This window comes from Homarus americanus, unplaced genomic scaffold (genome assembly GCF_018991925.1).
Source record: "Homarus americanus isolate GMGI-L3 unplaced genomic scaffold, GMGI_Hamer_2.0 scaffold14467, whole genome shotgun sequence".
In the NCBI taxonomy this organism is placed as follows: domain Eukaryota; kingdom Metazoa; phylum Arthropoda; class Malacostraca; order Decapoda; family Nephropidae; genus Homarus; species Homarus americanus.
This window is the reverse complement of record NW_024733734.1, coordinates 7,525,625-7,542,302: the sequence shown is the minus strand read 5'-3', so window position 1 is coordinate 7,542,302 and position 16,678 is coordinate 7,525,625. Positions and strand designations below refer to the sequence as shown.

The window sequence follows — 16,678 nt, the reverse complement described above, 5'->3', positions numbered from 1 at the left end:
AAGGCAGGTGTTTTTCGCTTGAGTAAGCTGCCATTAGTGGATCATTGCGGGTTGGAGAGTGACGCCAGAGGCTAGTGATCGCTCTGTTGCTTGGAAGTGTTATGATAATGGTCTATTAGTCAGTCATCGCCAGGTTGTGGGACACGGTGGCCACACGCCACGAGAGGACCATCCTGCCCCCACAGTGTTAGGCGGGTGGTAATGATCTGGGCAACACGCTGCCTCCTCTCACCGTCAACTCAGACCAGGCAGCTGCCTGCCTCACACTCAGGAGTGTTAGTGCTGTCAGCGCCACCATGCAGCTGCTCCCTCACACTTTCAACACATCAAAAAGTAATTACATCAAGGTCTCCCGCTGCTCCTTGCGTCCTTCACACTTCCTTGTGGCATTATGTTATGGCGGAAGGAACTGTTGTACGTCTTCAAGTCCCCATACGTCTGTCAATCCTAACATTACCCCCCAACCACCGTCACCATTATCATCACCATCACCACCAGTCACCACCACCATCGACATCATCATCATCAACCACCACATGTCTTAATCCGTAAACACAGTAAAAAAATTAACGACAATCCACTAATGGCAATGTGCGTTTGTGTGTGAGACCTGACCTTAACCTTTGACCCCCAGAATCACAAAGACATACACATACATACTGTACATACATACATACATGTATACATACATACATACATGGTATGGGATGGAGGAGGGATGGTATGGTAGTTAGGGGTAGTCTTGGAGGGCAGCATCCCCCCCCACCATTAACACTAACGACCTTCTGCCACACTATGAGAACTGACCAGGCAGGAAAACTCCAGGTGGGGAGGATTGAGGGAGGGAAGGGTCTTCTTCCTCCCTCCTCCTCTACCATACCCTTCTACCCCTTTCCTCTCCCCTTTCCTCCCCAACCCTTTCCCCACCTCTCCCAACTCCTTCCTTCCTTCGTTATTTTCTTTTGAATAGGAAATTATTGATCGCTGGAGGCATCTGCTTCACTTGATTCTATGGCCCTCCTCCCTCCCTCCTCCCTCCTCCCTCCCTCCTCCCTCCCTCCCTCCCTCCTTCCTTCCTTCCCTCCCTCCCTCTCCCTCCTCACTAACGAGGCGAGGTACCTCCAGCAGTAGGTTCTTAACGCACGCTGCACCGTAGTTCGATGTTAATGAGACTTACAGAAGTATAACGATCTGACTGGTAAGGATTCTGCGTTAGTCATTTACCTGATTTCCAAAAACACTGATCGTAATAAATTGACTTATCAGAATGTGAAAGATTACGTGTGTGTGTGTGTGTGTGTATGTGTGTGTGTGTGTGTGTACAATATTTAAGTATTCATGGGCGTGCAGTGGAGCAGAACAGTTCCTTTATGTGGCGTGGCCTCTTGACCTGCCCACTCACAGAGAGAGGTGAGGCCTGGTGGGTACAGACAGGATAGGTCTCAGTGTGCATTGCAGGTGTGTGTGTGTGTGTGTGTATAGCAGGTGTGTGTATAACAGGTGTGTGTATATAGCAGATGTGTGTATAACAGGTGTGTGTATATAGCAGATGTGTATTCTATATAACATCCTGTCCTCCGTCTTACACCTGACCTTGTGACTAACGAGGGTATACCTGTACAGCTCCTCATCCCTTTAAATACTAATTACCCTCTTATACCCGCACTACAAAGACAACCCCCCCCCCCTCATTACAGCTAGTACACGGACGAACATTAGTCTGACGTAGAGAGAAACGCCAGATGAGGATTATTACTCCTGCTGGCGATGTTCTGAGGATAAAGGCTTGGTATGGTTCTACTGACGACCCGTGAAAGTGTGGAGTGAAATGTGGACGGAAATGAAATTGAAGTTACTAGAATCTCTGTGTGTGTGGACGTGTTTGTGTTAGTGACCAGTAGATTGTGTTGAAGTGTGATGCTGATGGGTTGAAATTCACTTGTGAAGGAGATCTACCTGACGTACCTGGGAGAATCTTTACCTGGGAGAATCTTTACCTGGGAGAATCTTTACCTGGGAGAATCTTTACCTGGGAGAGCCTTTACCTGGGAGAGCCTTTACCTGGGAGACAACATAGCTTGGGGTGGTGCGTCGTGGGGCCTTCGTGTCAATACGTCTAATAAAGAAACTGACAGGTACAGACGGCGACACGTAATCTAACCTACAGACAGATAGACAGACAGACAGGCAGACAGAGTTAATATGATATTCGTTTCTATTTAACACAAAATTACGTGACAGTGTCTAGATGGAGCCAGAGCCAACACGGGGCCGCAGGTATATATTACACATACATTAAGTTAATTAACCTGATCTATATATCAATGTTATTCACACAAATGATGCCACTCTGTCTTAATGGTGGCACACGACTCCCGCACCGTGTTATAAAACTATGTGGCACTAACAACCTCTCCCCCCCCTCCCCTTCCCCCGTCCCCTTGACCTGTTTCATGACACACCCCGTGCCTGACACCCCCCCCCAGGTCCTGCCACATGACACTCACACCCAGTGCCTGACCCTCCCTCCAGGTCCTGCCACATGACACTCACACCCAGTGCCTGACCCTCCCTCCAGGTCCTGCCACAGACACTACACCCAGTGCCTGACCTCCCCCCCCAGAGAAAGCGTATAACGGGGTAAATTTGTAAACAAGATCATTAGTTCCCGCGGTGCTTGTTGTGCTCCCAGCAGGCGTGCGACGCCATCCGGGTAATGATAGTGACGTTTATAAGCGTCATTGAATGCCTACTAGAGTTGCCTGTTCATTCTCTCTCTCTCATGGTATTCCAATAACGACAATATGATTCTGTGTTGCCTGAGTACGATGACCGGCAGCTCCGAGGCGTGTGCTGGAAATGGCGGGGAACAACAACTGGGAAATAAAAACTTGTGCAATTTTAGAAAACACGTATTAGATGGGATTCGAAGCCGCGTATCGAGATAAAGATGAAATTGTCCCTGGAAAGATTCGAACTTGTGTGTTGCCGTGAGACTGAAAATGTATGAGAGCCGCTTTACTCATCTAATATACACGAGTAATTTAGTAAATGACTCTACACCATTAATACTGATGGTGGGGTGAGGAGGAAGTCACCGTCAGATGAAACCATATAATAAACATCAATAACAAAGACGATTCAATTAGTTTTGCTGTTGGTTTTTACTCCTCGACTTTCATTACTCATCTCTCTCTCGATTAGGTTACGTTATGAGAGGCCATGTCGACCCACTCAGTGATGTATAGTGTATAAAACAATGAATAACCGTATAAGCTTCAAGTTGCATTATGCATCTCATTAGCATTTTAATCTCACTGGAACATCAAATGAATGTCGCTTTCTATCGCTGGTCGTTGTAATCATACTGCTGTTGTGTTGTTTTTATCTGAACTTTATTACGGTAGAGTGGTACTGGAAAGCCTCATATTTATATTGAGAGAATAGTTGAATAGTTAATAGTATAGGCTGGTGCGTGGTAATCTCACCCTTCAAGCAGGATGGGAAAATATTGGCGCAGGGTGAGTCTTGACGTGCATCAATATATCCTATCTCGACCAGCCCACCATCCATCACGCCTTTGACAGATCGCTTATACGCCGATGCTTCTCTCTGTCTTGCCTCACCTCTTGTTAGGTCGCTTATATTCCGATACATCATGCTGCAGTCCCTTTATCATGTCGTTTATATACCAATAAGTCATGCTGCAGCTCCTGTCTGGTCGCTCACACTCGGATAGGTCGTGCTTCAAGTGGCCAAACAATTTTCAGAATTAAGCATTGGTGTTGACATCACATTACGTACATGTCAATATCCCATAATTAGAAATTATTTATTTATGAAACAAAAAAGACGAAAAATCCTCCTGAAAAAAGGACACAACAGTAAATTTGCATTTTCATCAAGAACAAATACGACCAAAGCCAGTGAAAGCCAGTAACGTAATATTCGTCATAATTGACTTACTGTCTATAGTCATAAGTTACACAGTTACGTCATCGAGTTGCATCAGCCAATCAACACAGGCTCTGGTGTAGTTCATCCCCTCAAGACAAGTCACTAACAAAAACAGAAAAATCGACAACATTCGACAGGAAGTTAACACTGGAGAAGTTTTAAGGCCCCACATTTTAAATTCTCAAAACTTTTTCGCCCGGGAATTATTCGTGTTGTCTTGAACGTCATGACAGTGAATGGTTGTGACACTTGACGACAGGCTCGAGTGTTACCTTACCCTGGTCTAGAGACAGTGATGAATACTTGTGAGGATTTTGTTCCTTGTGTTGATGGATTTGGTTCGAGTATTTGTACATAGATTTTATTTTATTGTTTTCGATTTGTATAAATTTATTTTTTTATATTTATCGGAAAGAAAAATTGAGGTGAGAATATTATTTTTAGGAGAGGGAGGAAAAGTTGCCTTAATTTTCGTCACTGTTTTTAACTTAACTTATTTCCTTTCAGTTTGTAAAGTTGGTATATATTCAGTAGTTGGAGTAGTATGTTATTTTACATTTTTAATTTCAATTTTTTTTTCACTTAAATTTCACCATTGTTGTATAGTTTTTAATAGAATATAACACTTGCTATGTTAATTCATATCAATATTTTTTCCTATTTACATTTCACCAGTAGACTTTAATGCTGTTTTACCTTTTTAATTAATAAAGAGTTTTCCGCTTCTCAACAGTACACCTGGAGGACCTATACTGCTTCCACTACACCGCCAGCAACGATGACCTGGATAAGCGAGATGGCTGGGACCTGTACAATCCTGCAGCAGAGTACCACCGTATGGGCGTCCCCTGTGAGGCCTGGTCCCCTACCACACTCAACCACAATTATGAGGTAGGTCACCACCCTCTCTCTATCCTCAACCACATTCAACCACAACTATCACGTAGGTCAACCACTACCATGATATACTGTACGTCACCCCCTCTTTCCACTACCACATTCAACCACAACTATTAGGAAGGTCATCCTCTCTCTCCCCCTCCACCACACTCAACCAAAATTATGAGATACGTCCACACTTCACCACAGTCAACCACAACCACCAGGTAGATCAACCACCACACTCCACCACCACATCCAGGTGGAGAACGCCCGACCACTGCGGATGAAAACTTTAAACAAATAATAATCGTCAGGATGTGAACTGAAATCAATATTGTGGTGTTGGAGAGCCTGCTGGAGGCTTCACTCTACTGCTGGAGGCTTCACTACTGCTGGAGGCTTCACTCTACTGCTGGAGGCTTCACTCTATTGCTGGAGGCTTCACTCTACTGCTGGGGGCTTCACTACTGCTGGAGGCTTCACTCTACTGCTGGAGGCTTCACTCTTCTACTGTTGAGGCTTCACTACTGCTGGAGGCTTCACTCTACTGTTGGAGGCTTCACTCTACTGTTGAGGTCACTCGACTGCTGGAGGCTTCACTCTACTGTTGGAGGCTTCACTCACTGTTGGAGGCTTCACCTTCAACTGCTGGAGGCTTCACCGACTGCTGGAGGCTTCACTCGACTGCTGAGGCTTCACTCTACTATTGGAGGCTTTACCCCTTACTGTTGGAGGCTTCACTCGACTGGGCTGGAGGTTTCACTTGACTGCTGGTGCTTCACTCTACTGCTGGAGGCTTCACTCTACTGCTGGAGGCATTCTATTTCCAGGATTCTATATCTCCGATCCAGATTGAGCGCTATTTTGAGCTCTCATTAGGGTGGATTACCTGGTGGCTGGGAATGTGTCTTGTATTGTGCAGTGAATGGTAGTAGGAACTCAAGGGGATGAAAGGAAGTAGCTATTTTCTGTGTGTGTGTGTGTGTGTGTGTGTGTGTGTGTGTGTGTGTGTGTGTGTGTGTGTGTGGGGGGGATATCTGTTCCTCTGTTGTGATGATGGCGACACCCAGGAACACATCAATATGATAATACTCAATACATTATTAATACAATGTACGTAGTAGTTACCCATACAAATAATTAATATAGTAGAGATTAATTTATAATAGACAGGAGTATTGGTGGGGGGTGGGATAAGACTACCTTGATTCTACCCTCCAACTAAAACTTTTTTTCCCTTTTTATTCCCTTGGAGCACCCCTTTAGTGACTATAGAAATTGTGGGTTCGTTAGTTGGTTTGTTATCTTGGCTGTTATTTATTCTGGTTAGGTTTCCCTAGGAGATAAACTCTGTATCTCAACTTTAGTGAGTGGTGTGTGTGTGTGTGTGTGTGTGTGTGTGTGTGTGTGTGTGTGTGTGTGTGTGTGTGTGTGTGTGTGTGTGTGTGTTTTACTGTGTATTTCTGTGTCGGAGAACAGGTATGCTTTCTTCCTTAGTGAACGAAGTATATTCAATTATTATTTAGTAGGAGTGAGAGGTTTTTTTACTCACCTGTACTGTTGAACATAAAGGTAAGGAGGTGAACATTATGATAGGTTATGAGTTTTTGTGAAGAGTGATGAACTTGAGGAATGTTCCACCTGTGTTCCACCTGTGTTCCACCTTTGTTCAGTAGAGCCCCAGGGACCTAACAGCCTCTCCTCGTTGTACCGGGTATGGCTTATAATGAGGTGGTGGTCCTATGAGGGTCTTTTAGTGGTCCTATGAGGGTCTTTTAGTGGTTCTATGAGGGTCTTTTAGTGGTCCTATGAGGGTCTTTTAGTGGTTCTATGAGGGTCTTTTAATGGTCCTATGAGGATCTTTTAGTGGTCCTATGAGGGTCTTTTAGTGGTCCTATGAGGGTCTTTTAGTGGTTCTATGAAGGTCTTTTAATGGTCTTATGAGGGTCTTTACTGGTCCTATGAGGGTCTTTTTTAATGGCCCCTGCCTTAAAGGTCCTATGAGGGTCTTTTTAATGGTCCGATGAGGGCTGAGGTCTTTTTAATGGTCCGGTCCTGAGGTCTTTTAATGGCCGGCTCTTTAAAGGTCCTAGGAGGGTCTTTTAATGGTCCTATGAGGGTCTTAATGGTCCTAGGAGGGTCTTTTAATGGTCCTAGGAGGGTCTTTTAATGGTCCTAGGAGGGTCTTTTAATGGTCCTATGAGGGTCTTTTAATGGTCCTACGAGGGTTTTTTAATGGTCCTACGAGGGTCTTTTAATGGTAAGGTGAGGTTAGGTTACGTGAAGGCGAAGGAGGAGGAGGAGGATGGGAGGGAGAGCGTGGAAGACGAATAAGGAAGATAATAGGAACAGAGATAGACCAATAACACGATGGATAGACACAGGGACGAGTGGATGATGGATGACAGCGACAGGTGGCGGCTCAGGTGGATGATTTGTGGATCAGTGGATGACGTAGACCTTACTCAGGGGAGAAGTGTTGGAAGAGTTTGTCCTGAGAGAGAGAGAGAGAGAGAGAGAGAGAGAGAGAGAGAGCAACAACTCCAGGTATTATTAACAACAAGACTCATCATGGGAGTGGCAGTAAGGGGAATTATCTTTGTAATCAGGTAATGGGAGGCAAAATATATCGTGTTATTTATGTTATTTTTATCTCATTATTCTCCTTCCTCTTCTATCTCACTCTTTATTTCTTCTCCTCCTCCTCCTCCTTTCGTTTCCCTAATTTCTTGTTCTTGGCTGTTTTCCTCTCTCTCTCCTCTCTCTCTCTCTTTCTCTGATTCTCCCCCTCGATTCCTTCCTCCCTCCCTCCCTTCCCTCCCTCCCTTCTCTCCCTCGCCCTCCCAGGACACGTAACCCAGGCAAATAATAGTGAGAGCCAGTAAGAACAGATCCTTAAACTTGCAATTGGTACCTGCCTCACGATACCCCGAGGAGAGTGGAAGTGAGAGGGAGGGAGAGGGTGCCAGAGGGGCGAGAGAGACAAAGGGAGGAGAGGGTGAGAGGTGGGAGGTGAGTAGGGTGGGAGAGTGAAAGGTTAAAATAAGGAAGGACAGGAGGAAAGTGGGGGTAGAGGTCAGGGGAAGGGAAGAGGGAGGAGGAGAGAGGGGGTGAGAGAATGGGAGAGAGGAAATGGAGGGAGAGATAAGGTAAAAGGTAGGGAAGAGGAAGAGTATAAGCAGTGGTGAGAGGGAGTGAGAAGTTTACCTTATATCAGAACCTGTAATCTACACAGGTGAATAAAATAAACAATTTACACCTTAAAAAGCTCCCTCCCCCCCCTACCTAACGTGGTGGTCTGGGTGTAAAACCTGCCACCCAGAGGTGTAAACTGTTTACAAGTTTAGTTTAGATGGTACGTGAGGAGTGGGGGAGGGGGCGATGAAGGGAGAGTGGAGGGCAGACTTGGGGCTGGGCTGACGGGCAGGGCTTTCCAGGCTTCACGAAATCTTAACACCATTACAGTACTTGTATAATATACTGTATTACCTCACACGTTGATGGTAATACATAATATGTAAGTTGCAGCAAGGCTTTGAGGTAATCTGAATTTATTTTAAGCTGATTAAGCAGATTTGACTCTCCCTTGAAAAAGAAAATAATTAATGACTTTAAACATTCTTGAATTGGTACGACTTGACACTACTAAGAATAGCACTTACTGACGAGTTGTGGAGTGTAATGGTGAGAAGTCTTGTTAAAAGTAGGGAACGTTGTGTATAATTCATTGGTGTTGGGTCAATGAGTCCACACACACACACACACACACACACACACACACACACACACACACACACACACACACACACACACACACACACACACGGCCCAAGTACATGTTCCGTGTATGTATGTTTGTATAAATTGGTCCTTCTTTTAAAACCTCAATTGGTACTCAACTTAATTAGTCATCTCGAGTCCAACATTTGTAACTTTAGTAATTACTTGTCCTAATGACTTGGGAAAAATCTCATTCGTTTTACAGCATTAATATTCTCTTTCCATTAATTTTTTCGATGTTTATGTCTTGTTGTGATTTTTGATTCGCTGAAACAGTCAAACAATCCACACATATTTCTTTTTGTTTCCTAGTAGTTACCGGTGTGTGTGTGTGTGTGTGTGTGTGTGTGTGTGTGTGTGTGTGTGTGTGTGTGTGTGTGTGTGTGTGTCTGCGAACGCTTATGAAACAGCACCACCGTGATTAATGGCTCTCCGCCTCCTACACGAGTCATCCCTCATCCCGGCCACTACCGACATTATGCAGATTTCCAGCTTCATATCCTTTATATTATGTTATGTGTTCTACCACTATAACTCATTAATCCCTTGAGTACGATGATTTAACCCCCTTGAGTATGATGATTTAACCCCATGAGTATGATGATTTAACTCCATAAGTATGATGATTTAACTCATTAAGCATGAAGATTTAATCCCTTGAGTATGATGATTTAACCCCATGAGTATGATGATTTAACCCCATAAGTATGATGATTTAACCCCTTAAGTATGAAGATTTAATCCCTTGAGTATTCTGATTTAACCCCATGAGTAATATAAAACCATAATATTAAGAACTATGTAAAAAAATCTTCACAAACTCTACTATAACATGTATTACCAGAACCCATCATACCTTATACTAAGTTGAGGCCACCGAGGCAGATATGAACCAAGAGTATATCATCTTGAAACATGCATGACCTCCTGACTCTGTGCTAAATTGGGACCTCTGTCTTATAGGTCAAGGTCAATGCTGAAGGTCAAATGGCAATCTGCATGTAGATATAATGGATTACATGAAGATTAGACAACCCCCAATTATCTCATCTGATGATTATATATACTATTGCCACCTGGGGGAGGTTAGGTTTGGTTAGAGTAACGGTAAGGTGCTTAAGTTAATCTTCAGGTGAAATAGGCTGGAGTGTCTAATTTTCATGTGATTTGAAAAAAAAAAAAATCGTGCCCACAGCATAACTTTACAATTTCAACACAATTAGGATCACCACCTGACAAAAATTGGTTGAAATGGGTGAAGGGTCAAAGATCATTGAGATAAATTACTTTCCTACTCTGCCGACCATAACTGGCTGCCTGTGTATCAACCCCAGCCTGGCCCAGCATGTCGTGAACAAGGACTGGGGAGCAAATTTCACCCGATTTTGTTTATTTTAACTTGTTATCTTGTCCATTTCCTGCATGTTATATTCTTCATTCCTGTATTTCACTTTTCTCTGTCTTTGCTACCCTCTGTATTCACCATAATCCTTAAATATTTCCCTTTGTTTCACACTGTATTCACCATTACTTCACCTGTTCTCTTTTTACACACTTCAGGTACATATAATCCCTGCTTAACCTAACATAACCTAACCTACTTGTCATCCACTCATCTCTTACTGTCATCTGCTCTTTCTCTACCTCTTTCACTCTCCACCATTCTCCATAATACACTGAGTGGTGCTTATAAGGATCCCTGAGTTCGCCCAGCAAGTTGTTGGTAGGCGGCTGGTGACATAAGTAAGGTAAAGCTTTTGTTAATTAGGTAAACTTGAGACCCTTGTCGAGGCCACAAAGTTTCCAGGAAGACACGACCTAATCAATGTATTTACCTGATTTTATACTCTCCACCTTCTTCATCAAGTCAGTGTGTGTGTGTCTCCTTCTCAGATAGTTGGTGTGGATGGCTGTATGTGTCACGGGAATTAACTGTGATTTACCTGGATTGTGATGGTTACCAGTTGAAGGGTTGTCATGGTCTGTCTGTCTCTGTCTTGTACTCAGTATTGATGACTGTGTGGTGTTTAAATTTTGTCTCATTGTTAGATACATGTGGAAGAAATTTGTTGATGATGTCTTGATTTAACTGACTCGCCAGAGAACACTTTATCTTCTGTACCCTTTATCATTCTTCAACAACACTGGTGATTTGTTTTTTTGTATAGCCCCAAAAATATGAGTTCTTTTGTTAAATTGTCTTGTCAACCATAATAGCACTTAATTAAGACACTGTGTTGTGTTTCAGATCTGTGACACCTACCCCCAGGAGCTATATGTTCCCGCCTCAGCTCCCACCAAGGTTATCCTCAGCAGCTCTAAGTTCCGCAGCAAGGGCCGCTTCCCTGTCCTCTCCTACCTCCACAAGAACCAGGTGCGTCTCGCTCCACACTTGTGGTATCACGATTGTTGTTACTGATTTTGATTTTATAGTATACAGTACAATATATATATATATATATATATATATATATATATATATATATATATATATATATATATATATATATATATATATATATATATATATATATATATATATATATATATATATATATACGTGCGTGCGTGCGCGGTGGAGTTAAATATTATATTGTTTCTTTAAACAAGAGTTGTACTGTAGATATTAATCAGTGCACCTACTTGCAGGCAGCATTGTGTCGATCATCCCAGCCGCTGTCAGGCTTCAGTGCTCGCTGTGAGGAAGATGAAGATTTACTGGACTGCATTCTTCGCTCAAACCCAAATTCCACATACATGACTGTCGTTGACACTAGACCGAAAGTGAGTATTAAATTGACTTTGTTGAGTTAAAGGGTAACTTTCAGCAGTTACCCCTCCTTTTCTTTGTTAACCCTCTATTGTACTGTATACTTTATCACCGGAATTGTGACTCGGTGAACTATCCCTTCAGTGAACGATATTTCACTACACGACGTAATGGTGTTGAAACAAATTTACTGTGGTGACCGTCAACCGTTACATGGGTTTACCATTCTTACATTACCTGGTAAATAATCTTTTACTTCCGGTGTTATTATTTTCATCGTGTGTAATACGTGCAGCTGTGTACTCGTGTAGTACTGTACTCTGAGACATTACCTTCTTAACCTGTCATTAAAACATATTATACTATACCCTGTACTGACATTCCATACCTATGTCCTTTCCTTCAGAACCTAACCTACTTATTGATGTATTAGATAAACAGGGGTGGTTCCAGGAATGTTCAAAGGGAGGATAACATATATAAAGGGCTGCTTAATGTAGGGCTGAAAGAGCACTACCATATACATGCATACAATACGCTACAGGTAACAGGTTTCTATTACCTAGATGGACTTTCATTGTAGCAAGAAATATATACAGTCCAGGTATAAACAAAGTGTGGAATCTTTAATGGTGTTGTTCAGCCGAGTCACTATTCAAGAGGCATTGTTAATAATTCATAGATTCACTCATTATATAAAAGCCTTAGGGTAGTGTGAGATGTGAGTCGTCCTTTGCTGAATTTGTACAGTAACGTAAACAAAGGTACCAGTTAAGGTAAAATGATGGAGGAGGTGAGGAGTGAAGGGTAGTAGGCAGGAGAATGAGGGGTGGTAGGCAGGGGAATGAGGGGTGGTAGGCAGGGGAATGAGGGGTGGTAGGCAGGGGAATGAGGGGCGGTAGGTATGTTAGTGTGGGGTGATGGGTAGGGTAATGAGGGGTGGTGGGTAGGGTAATGAGGGGTGATGGGTAGGTTAATGAGGGGTGATGGGTGGGTGCTGAGTTTTACTTGGCTAGAACTGTGTTAGGCGCTCATTGAGGAAATAAGAGTCCCAATAAAATAAGTAACATAGTAAGAGTACTAATGATGACCTGAAATGTTACTTACGGTAAGTAAAAGTACTTTGAAGAACATATACATTCATATAACTTATTTATTTTAAAAGTCCTTTGAGCTCGGTATCGATAACTATTTTGTTACCGTCCACTCCATAGTGAGGAGTAGAAGGTAAGGTAAAGTGAAGGATAATGGATAGAGCAATGAGGGGTGATGGGTAGGGCAGGATGTGATCATTAAGAAATGTTGGGCAAGGCGGTAAGTGGGCACGCCACATCCCAGCCTCACAAAGTGCACCATTAAACCAAAGGAAGAAGTCAGTGCACCCTCCTGCCTCCACAAGTGAGAGCCTTACCATGTTTCACTTTGTGTATCATCTTCCAACCCTCACCCTCCTTTAGATGCCTTTTTCGTCACAGCTGGCATCACCCCTCTTACCTCCAGCCTCCTCCTCACAATCGCACCACCCCTCTTACCTCCATCCTCCTCCTCACAGTCGCACCACCCCTCTTACCTCCGTCCTCCTCCTCACAGTCGCACCACCCCTCTTACCTCCAGCCTCCTCCTCACAGTCGCACCACCCCTCTTACCTCCAGCCTCCTCCTCACAGTCGCACCACCCCTCTTACCTCAGGCCTCCTCCTCACAGTCCCCCCCCTCTACCTCCATCCTCCTCCTCACAGTCCACCACCCCTCTTACCTCCTCCTCCTCCTCACAGTCGCACCACCCCCTCTACCTCCAGCCTCCTCCTCCACAGTGCCACCACCCCTCTTACCTCCAGCCTCCTCCCTCCACAATCGCACCACCCCTCTTACCTCCAGCCTCCTCCTCACAGTCACCACCCCTCTTACCTCCGTCCTCCTCCTCCACAGTCGCACCACCCCTCTTACCTCCAGCCTCCTCCTCACAGTCGCACCACCCCTCTTACCTCCAGCCTCCTCCTCACAGTGCACCACCCCTCTTACCCTCAGCCTCCTCCTCACAGTCACACCACCCTCTTACCTCGGCCTCCTCCTCACAGTCGCACCACCCCTCTTACCTCCATCCTCCTCCTCACAGTCGCACCACCCCTCTTACCTCCAGCCTCCTCCTCACAGTCGCACCACCCTCTTACCTCCAGCCTCCTCCTCACAGTCGCACCACCCTCTTACCTCCATCCTCCTCACAGTCCACCACCCTCTTACCTCGAGCCTCCTCCTCACAGTCCCCACCACCCCTCTTACCTCCAGCCTCCTCTCACAGTCCGCACCACCCCTCTTACCTCCAGCCTCCTCCTCACAGTTGCATCACCCCTCTTACCTCCATCCTCCTCCTCACAGTCGCACCACCCCTCTTACCTCCAGCCTCCTCCTCATGGTCGCACCACCCCTCTTACCTCCAGCCTCCTCCTCACAATCGCACCACCTCTCTTACCAAAATCCATTTTTTGGCCGAAAATGACAAAAATTGTAAGTCTTATGCATAAGATTTTTGGCTAAAAATAATTTTTCTCTCTGAACTAAAATTTAATGTGCCTAACTATTTAAGTACATCCAGAATAATACACAAGCACCAAAAATGACCTCGAAAACCCATAAGTGGCGAGTAATTAGCATTGCAAAAGTAATTAAAATATTCTAAAATCATTTGAACATTTTCTAAAAGCCATTTGAACAAGTTATAATCAAGATATCAAATTTTGGTTAACAGATCCTTAAGCAGCACATTCAGGAGTACCTACTGAAATTTTGAACAAAATCCATTTTTGGCCAAAAATGACAAAAATGTAAGTCTATTGCCTTAAAGATTTTTGGCCAAAAATACTTTTCTCTCTGAACTAAAATTTAATGTGCCTAACTATTTAAGTACATCCTGAATAATACACAAGCACCAAAAATGACCTCAAAACCCATAAGTGGCGAGTAATTAGCATTGCAAAAGTAATTAAAATATTCTAAAATCATTTGAACATTTTCTAAAAGCCATTTGAACAAGTTATAATCAAGATATCAAATTTTGGTTAACAGATCGTAAGCAGCACGTTCAGGAGTACCTATACTGAACGTGCTGTAGAATCATAATAAACCAAATATGATTCTTTTCCAATAACTTTAAAGGAAATCAGTTCAGAAAAACATTTTCGTATTATTCTGGATATTACTTAAATAGTTAGGCACATTAAATTTTAGTTCAGAGAAAAGCGTATTTTGGCCAAAAATCGCTAAGGCTATAGACTTAAAATTTTTGTCATTTTCGGCAAAAAATGAATTTGTATTCAAATTTCAGTATACGTCTAGACGTTAACAGCAAGGATCTGTTAACCAAAATTTGATATCTTGATTATAACTTGTTCAAATGGCTTTTAGAAAATGTTCAAATGATTTTTTAGAATATTTTAATTACTTTTTGCAATACTAATTACTAGCCATATGGGTTTTTCCGAGGTTCATTTCTTGGTGCTTGTGTATTATTCTGGATAATACTTAAATAGTTAGGCACATTAAATTTTAGTTCAGAGAAAACGTATTTTTGTGTAAAAAATCCTTTGAGCCCTATAGACTTACAATTTTTGTCATTTCGTAAAAAATATGGATTTTTTTTGTTCAAAATTTCGAGTATAGGTACTCTAGACATTAACAACCCAGGATCTGTTAACCAAATTTGATATCTTGATTATAACATTTCAAATGTGGCTTTTAGAAAATATTCCGTGAATACTAGAATATTTTAATTACTTTTACTGGCGTACCTAATTACTCGCCATATGTGGGTTTTCAAGATGTTTCTTGGTGCTTGTGTATTATTCTGGATATTGCCAAATAGTTAGGCACATTAATTTTAGTTCAGAGAGAAAACGTATTTTTGGCCAAAAATCCTTTAAAGGCTATAGACTTACAATTTTGTCATTTTCGGCAAAATGGATTTTTTGTTCAAAATTTCAGTATAAGTACTCCTGAACGTGCTGCTTAGGATCTGTTAACCAAATTGATATCTTGTCTCATTTCTTGGTGCTTGTGTGTGTGTTATTCTCTGGATGTACTTAATAGTTAGGCACATTAATTTTGATTCAGAGAAAACGTATTTTGGTCAAAAATCCTTCAGGCCTATAGACACAATTTTCTCTGTTTTCAGCCCAAAAAAATGGATTTTGTTCAAAATTTCAGTATAGGTACTCTGATCATGCTGTAGGATCAGTAACCAAATTTGATATCTTGATTATAACATTTCAGGAAAATGGCTTTAGAAAATGTTCAAATAGATTTTGAATATTTTAATTCTTTTGCAATCTTCAGTACTCTTATAGGGTTTTCGAGGTCATTTTCTTACAGCTGTATTATTCTGGATATACTTAAATAGTTTGACTGTGTAAATTTTAGTTCAGAGAAACGTATTTTGGCCAAAAAATCCTTTGCAGGCTATAGACTTACAATTTTTCGTCCTTTCAGCCAAAAATAGTTTCAATTCAAGAAGAATTTCAGTATAGTACTCCTGAATGTGCTGCTTAAGGATCTGTTAACCAAAATTTGATATCTTTGGTATAACTTTGTTCAAATGGCTTTTGAAAATGTTCAAATGATTCTTAGAATACCTAGTACTTTTTGCAATGCTAATTACTCGCCACTTATATATAGGTTTTCGAGGTCATTTCTTGAGTGCTTGTGTATTATTCTGGATATTACTTAAATAGTTAGGCATTAAATTTTAGTTCAAGAGAGAGAAAGCATGTTACAGGTAAAAATTCCTTTAAGGCTATAGACTTACAATTTTTCGTCATTCAGCCAAAAAAATTGATTTTGTTCAAATTTCTAGTATAAGTACTCCTGAATATGTAGCAAGGATCTGTTAGCAAAATTTGATCTTGATTATACTTGTTCAAATGGCTTTAGAAAATGTTCAAATGATTTTGAATATTTTTGTTGTTTTCACCAATACTAATTACTCATATATGGGTTTTCGAGGGTCATTTCTTGGTGCTTGTGTATTATTGGATGTGCTTATATGGTTAGGCACATTAAATTTTGGTTCAGAGAAAACATGTTTTGGTAAAAATCCTTCAGGCTATAGACTTACAATTTTTCTTCATTCGGCCAAGAAATGGTTTTGTTCAAAATTTCAGTATAGGTGCTGCAGATATTAACGCCGGGATCTGTTAAGCAAATTTACGTGTCTTGATTATAAACGTTCAAATGGCTTTTTAATCATTCCAAAATGATTTTAGAATATTTAGTACTTTGCAATGTAATTACTCGCCAT

At 42.1% G+C, this 16,678-nt stretch overlaps 1 protein-coding gene across 1 annotated transcript in view; it reads left to right on the top strand.

The window, feature by feature from the left end:
- Nucleotides 1–16,678, top strand: part of LOC121869971 (myotubularin-related protein 6-like) — a gene marked incomplete in the record, with an annotated part of 49,531 nt that overhangs the window by 10,833 nt on the left and 22,020 nt on the right. The window contains 3 exon segments of the mRNA XM_042371592.1: nt 4,691–4,848; nt 10,868–10,993; nt 11,269–11,403. Of these exon segments, the coding sequence (XP_042227526.1) occupies nt 4,691–4,848; nt 10,868–10,993; nt 11,269–11,403 (419 nt within the window).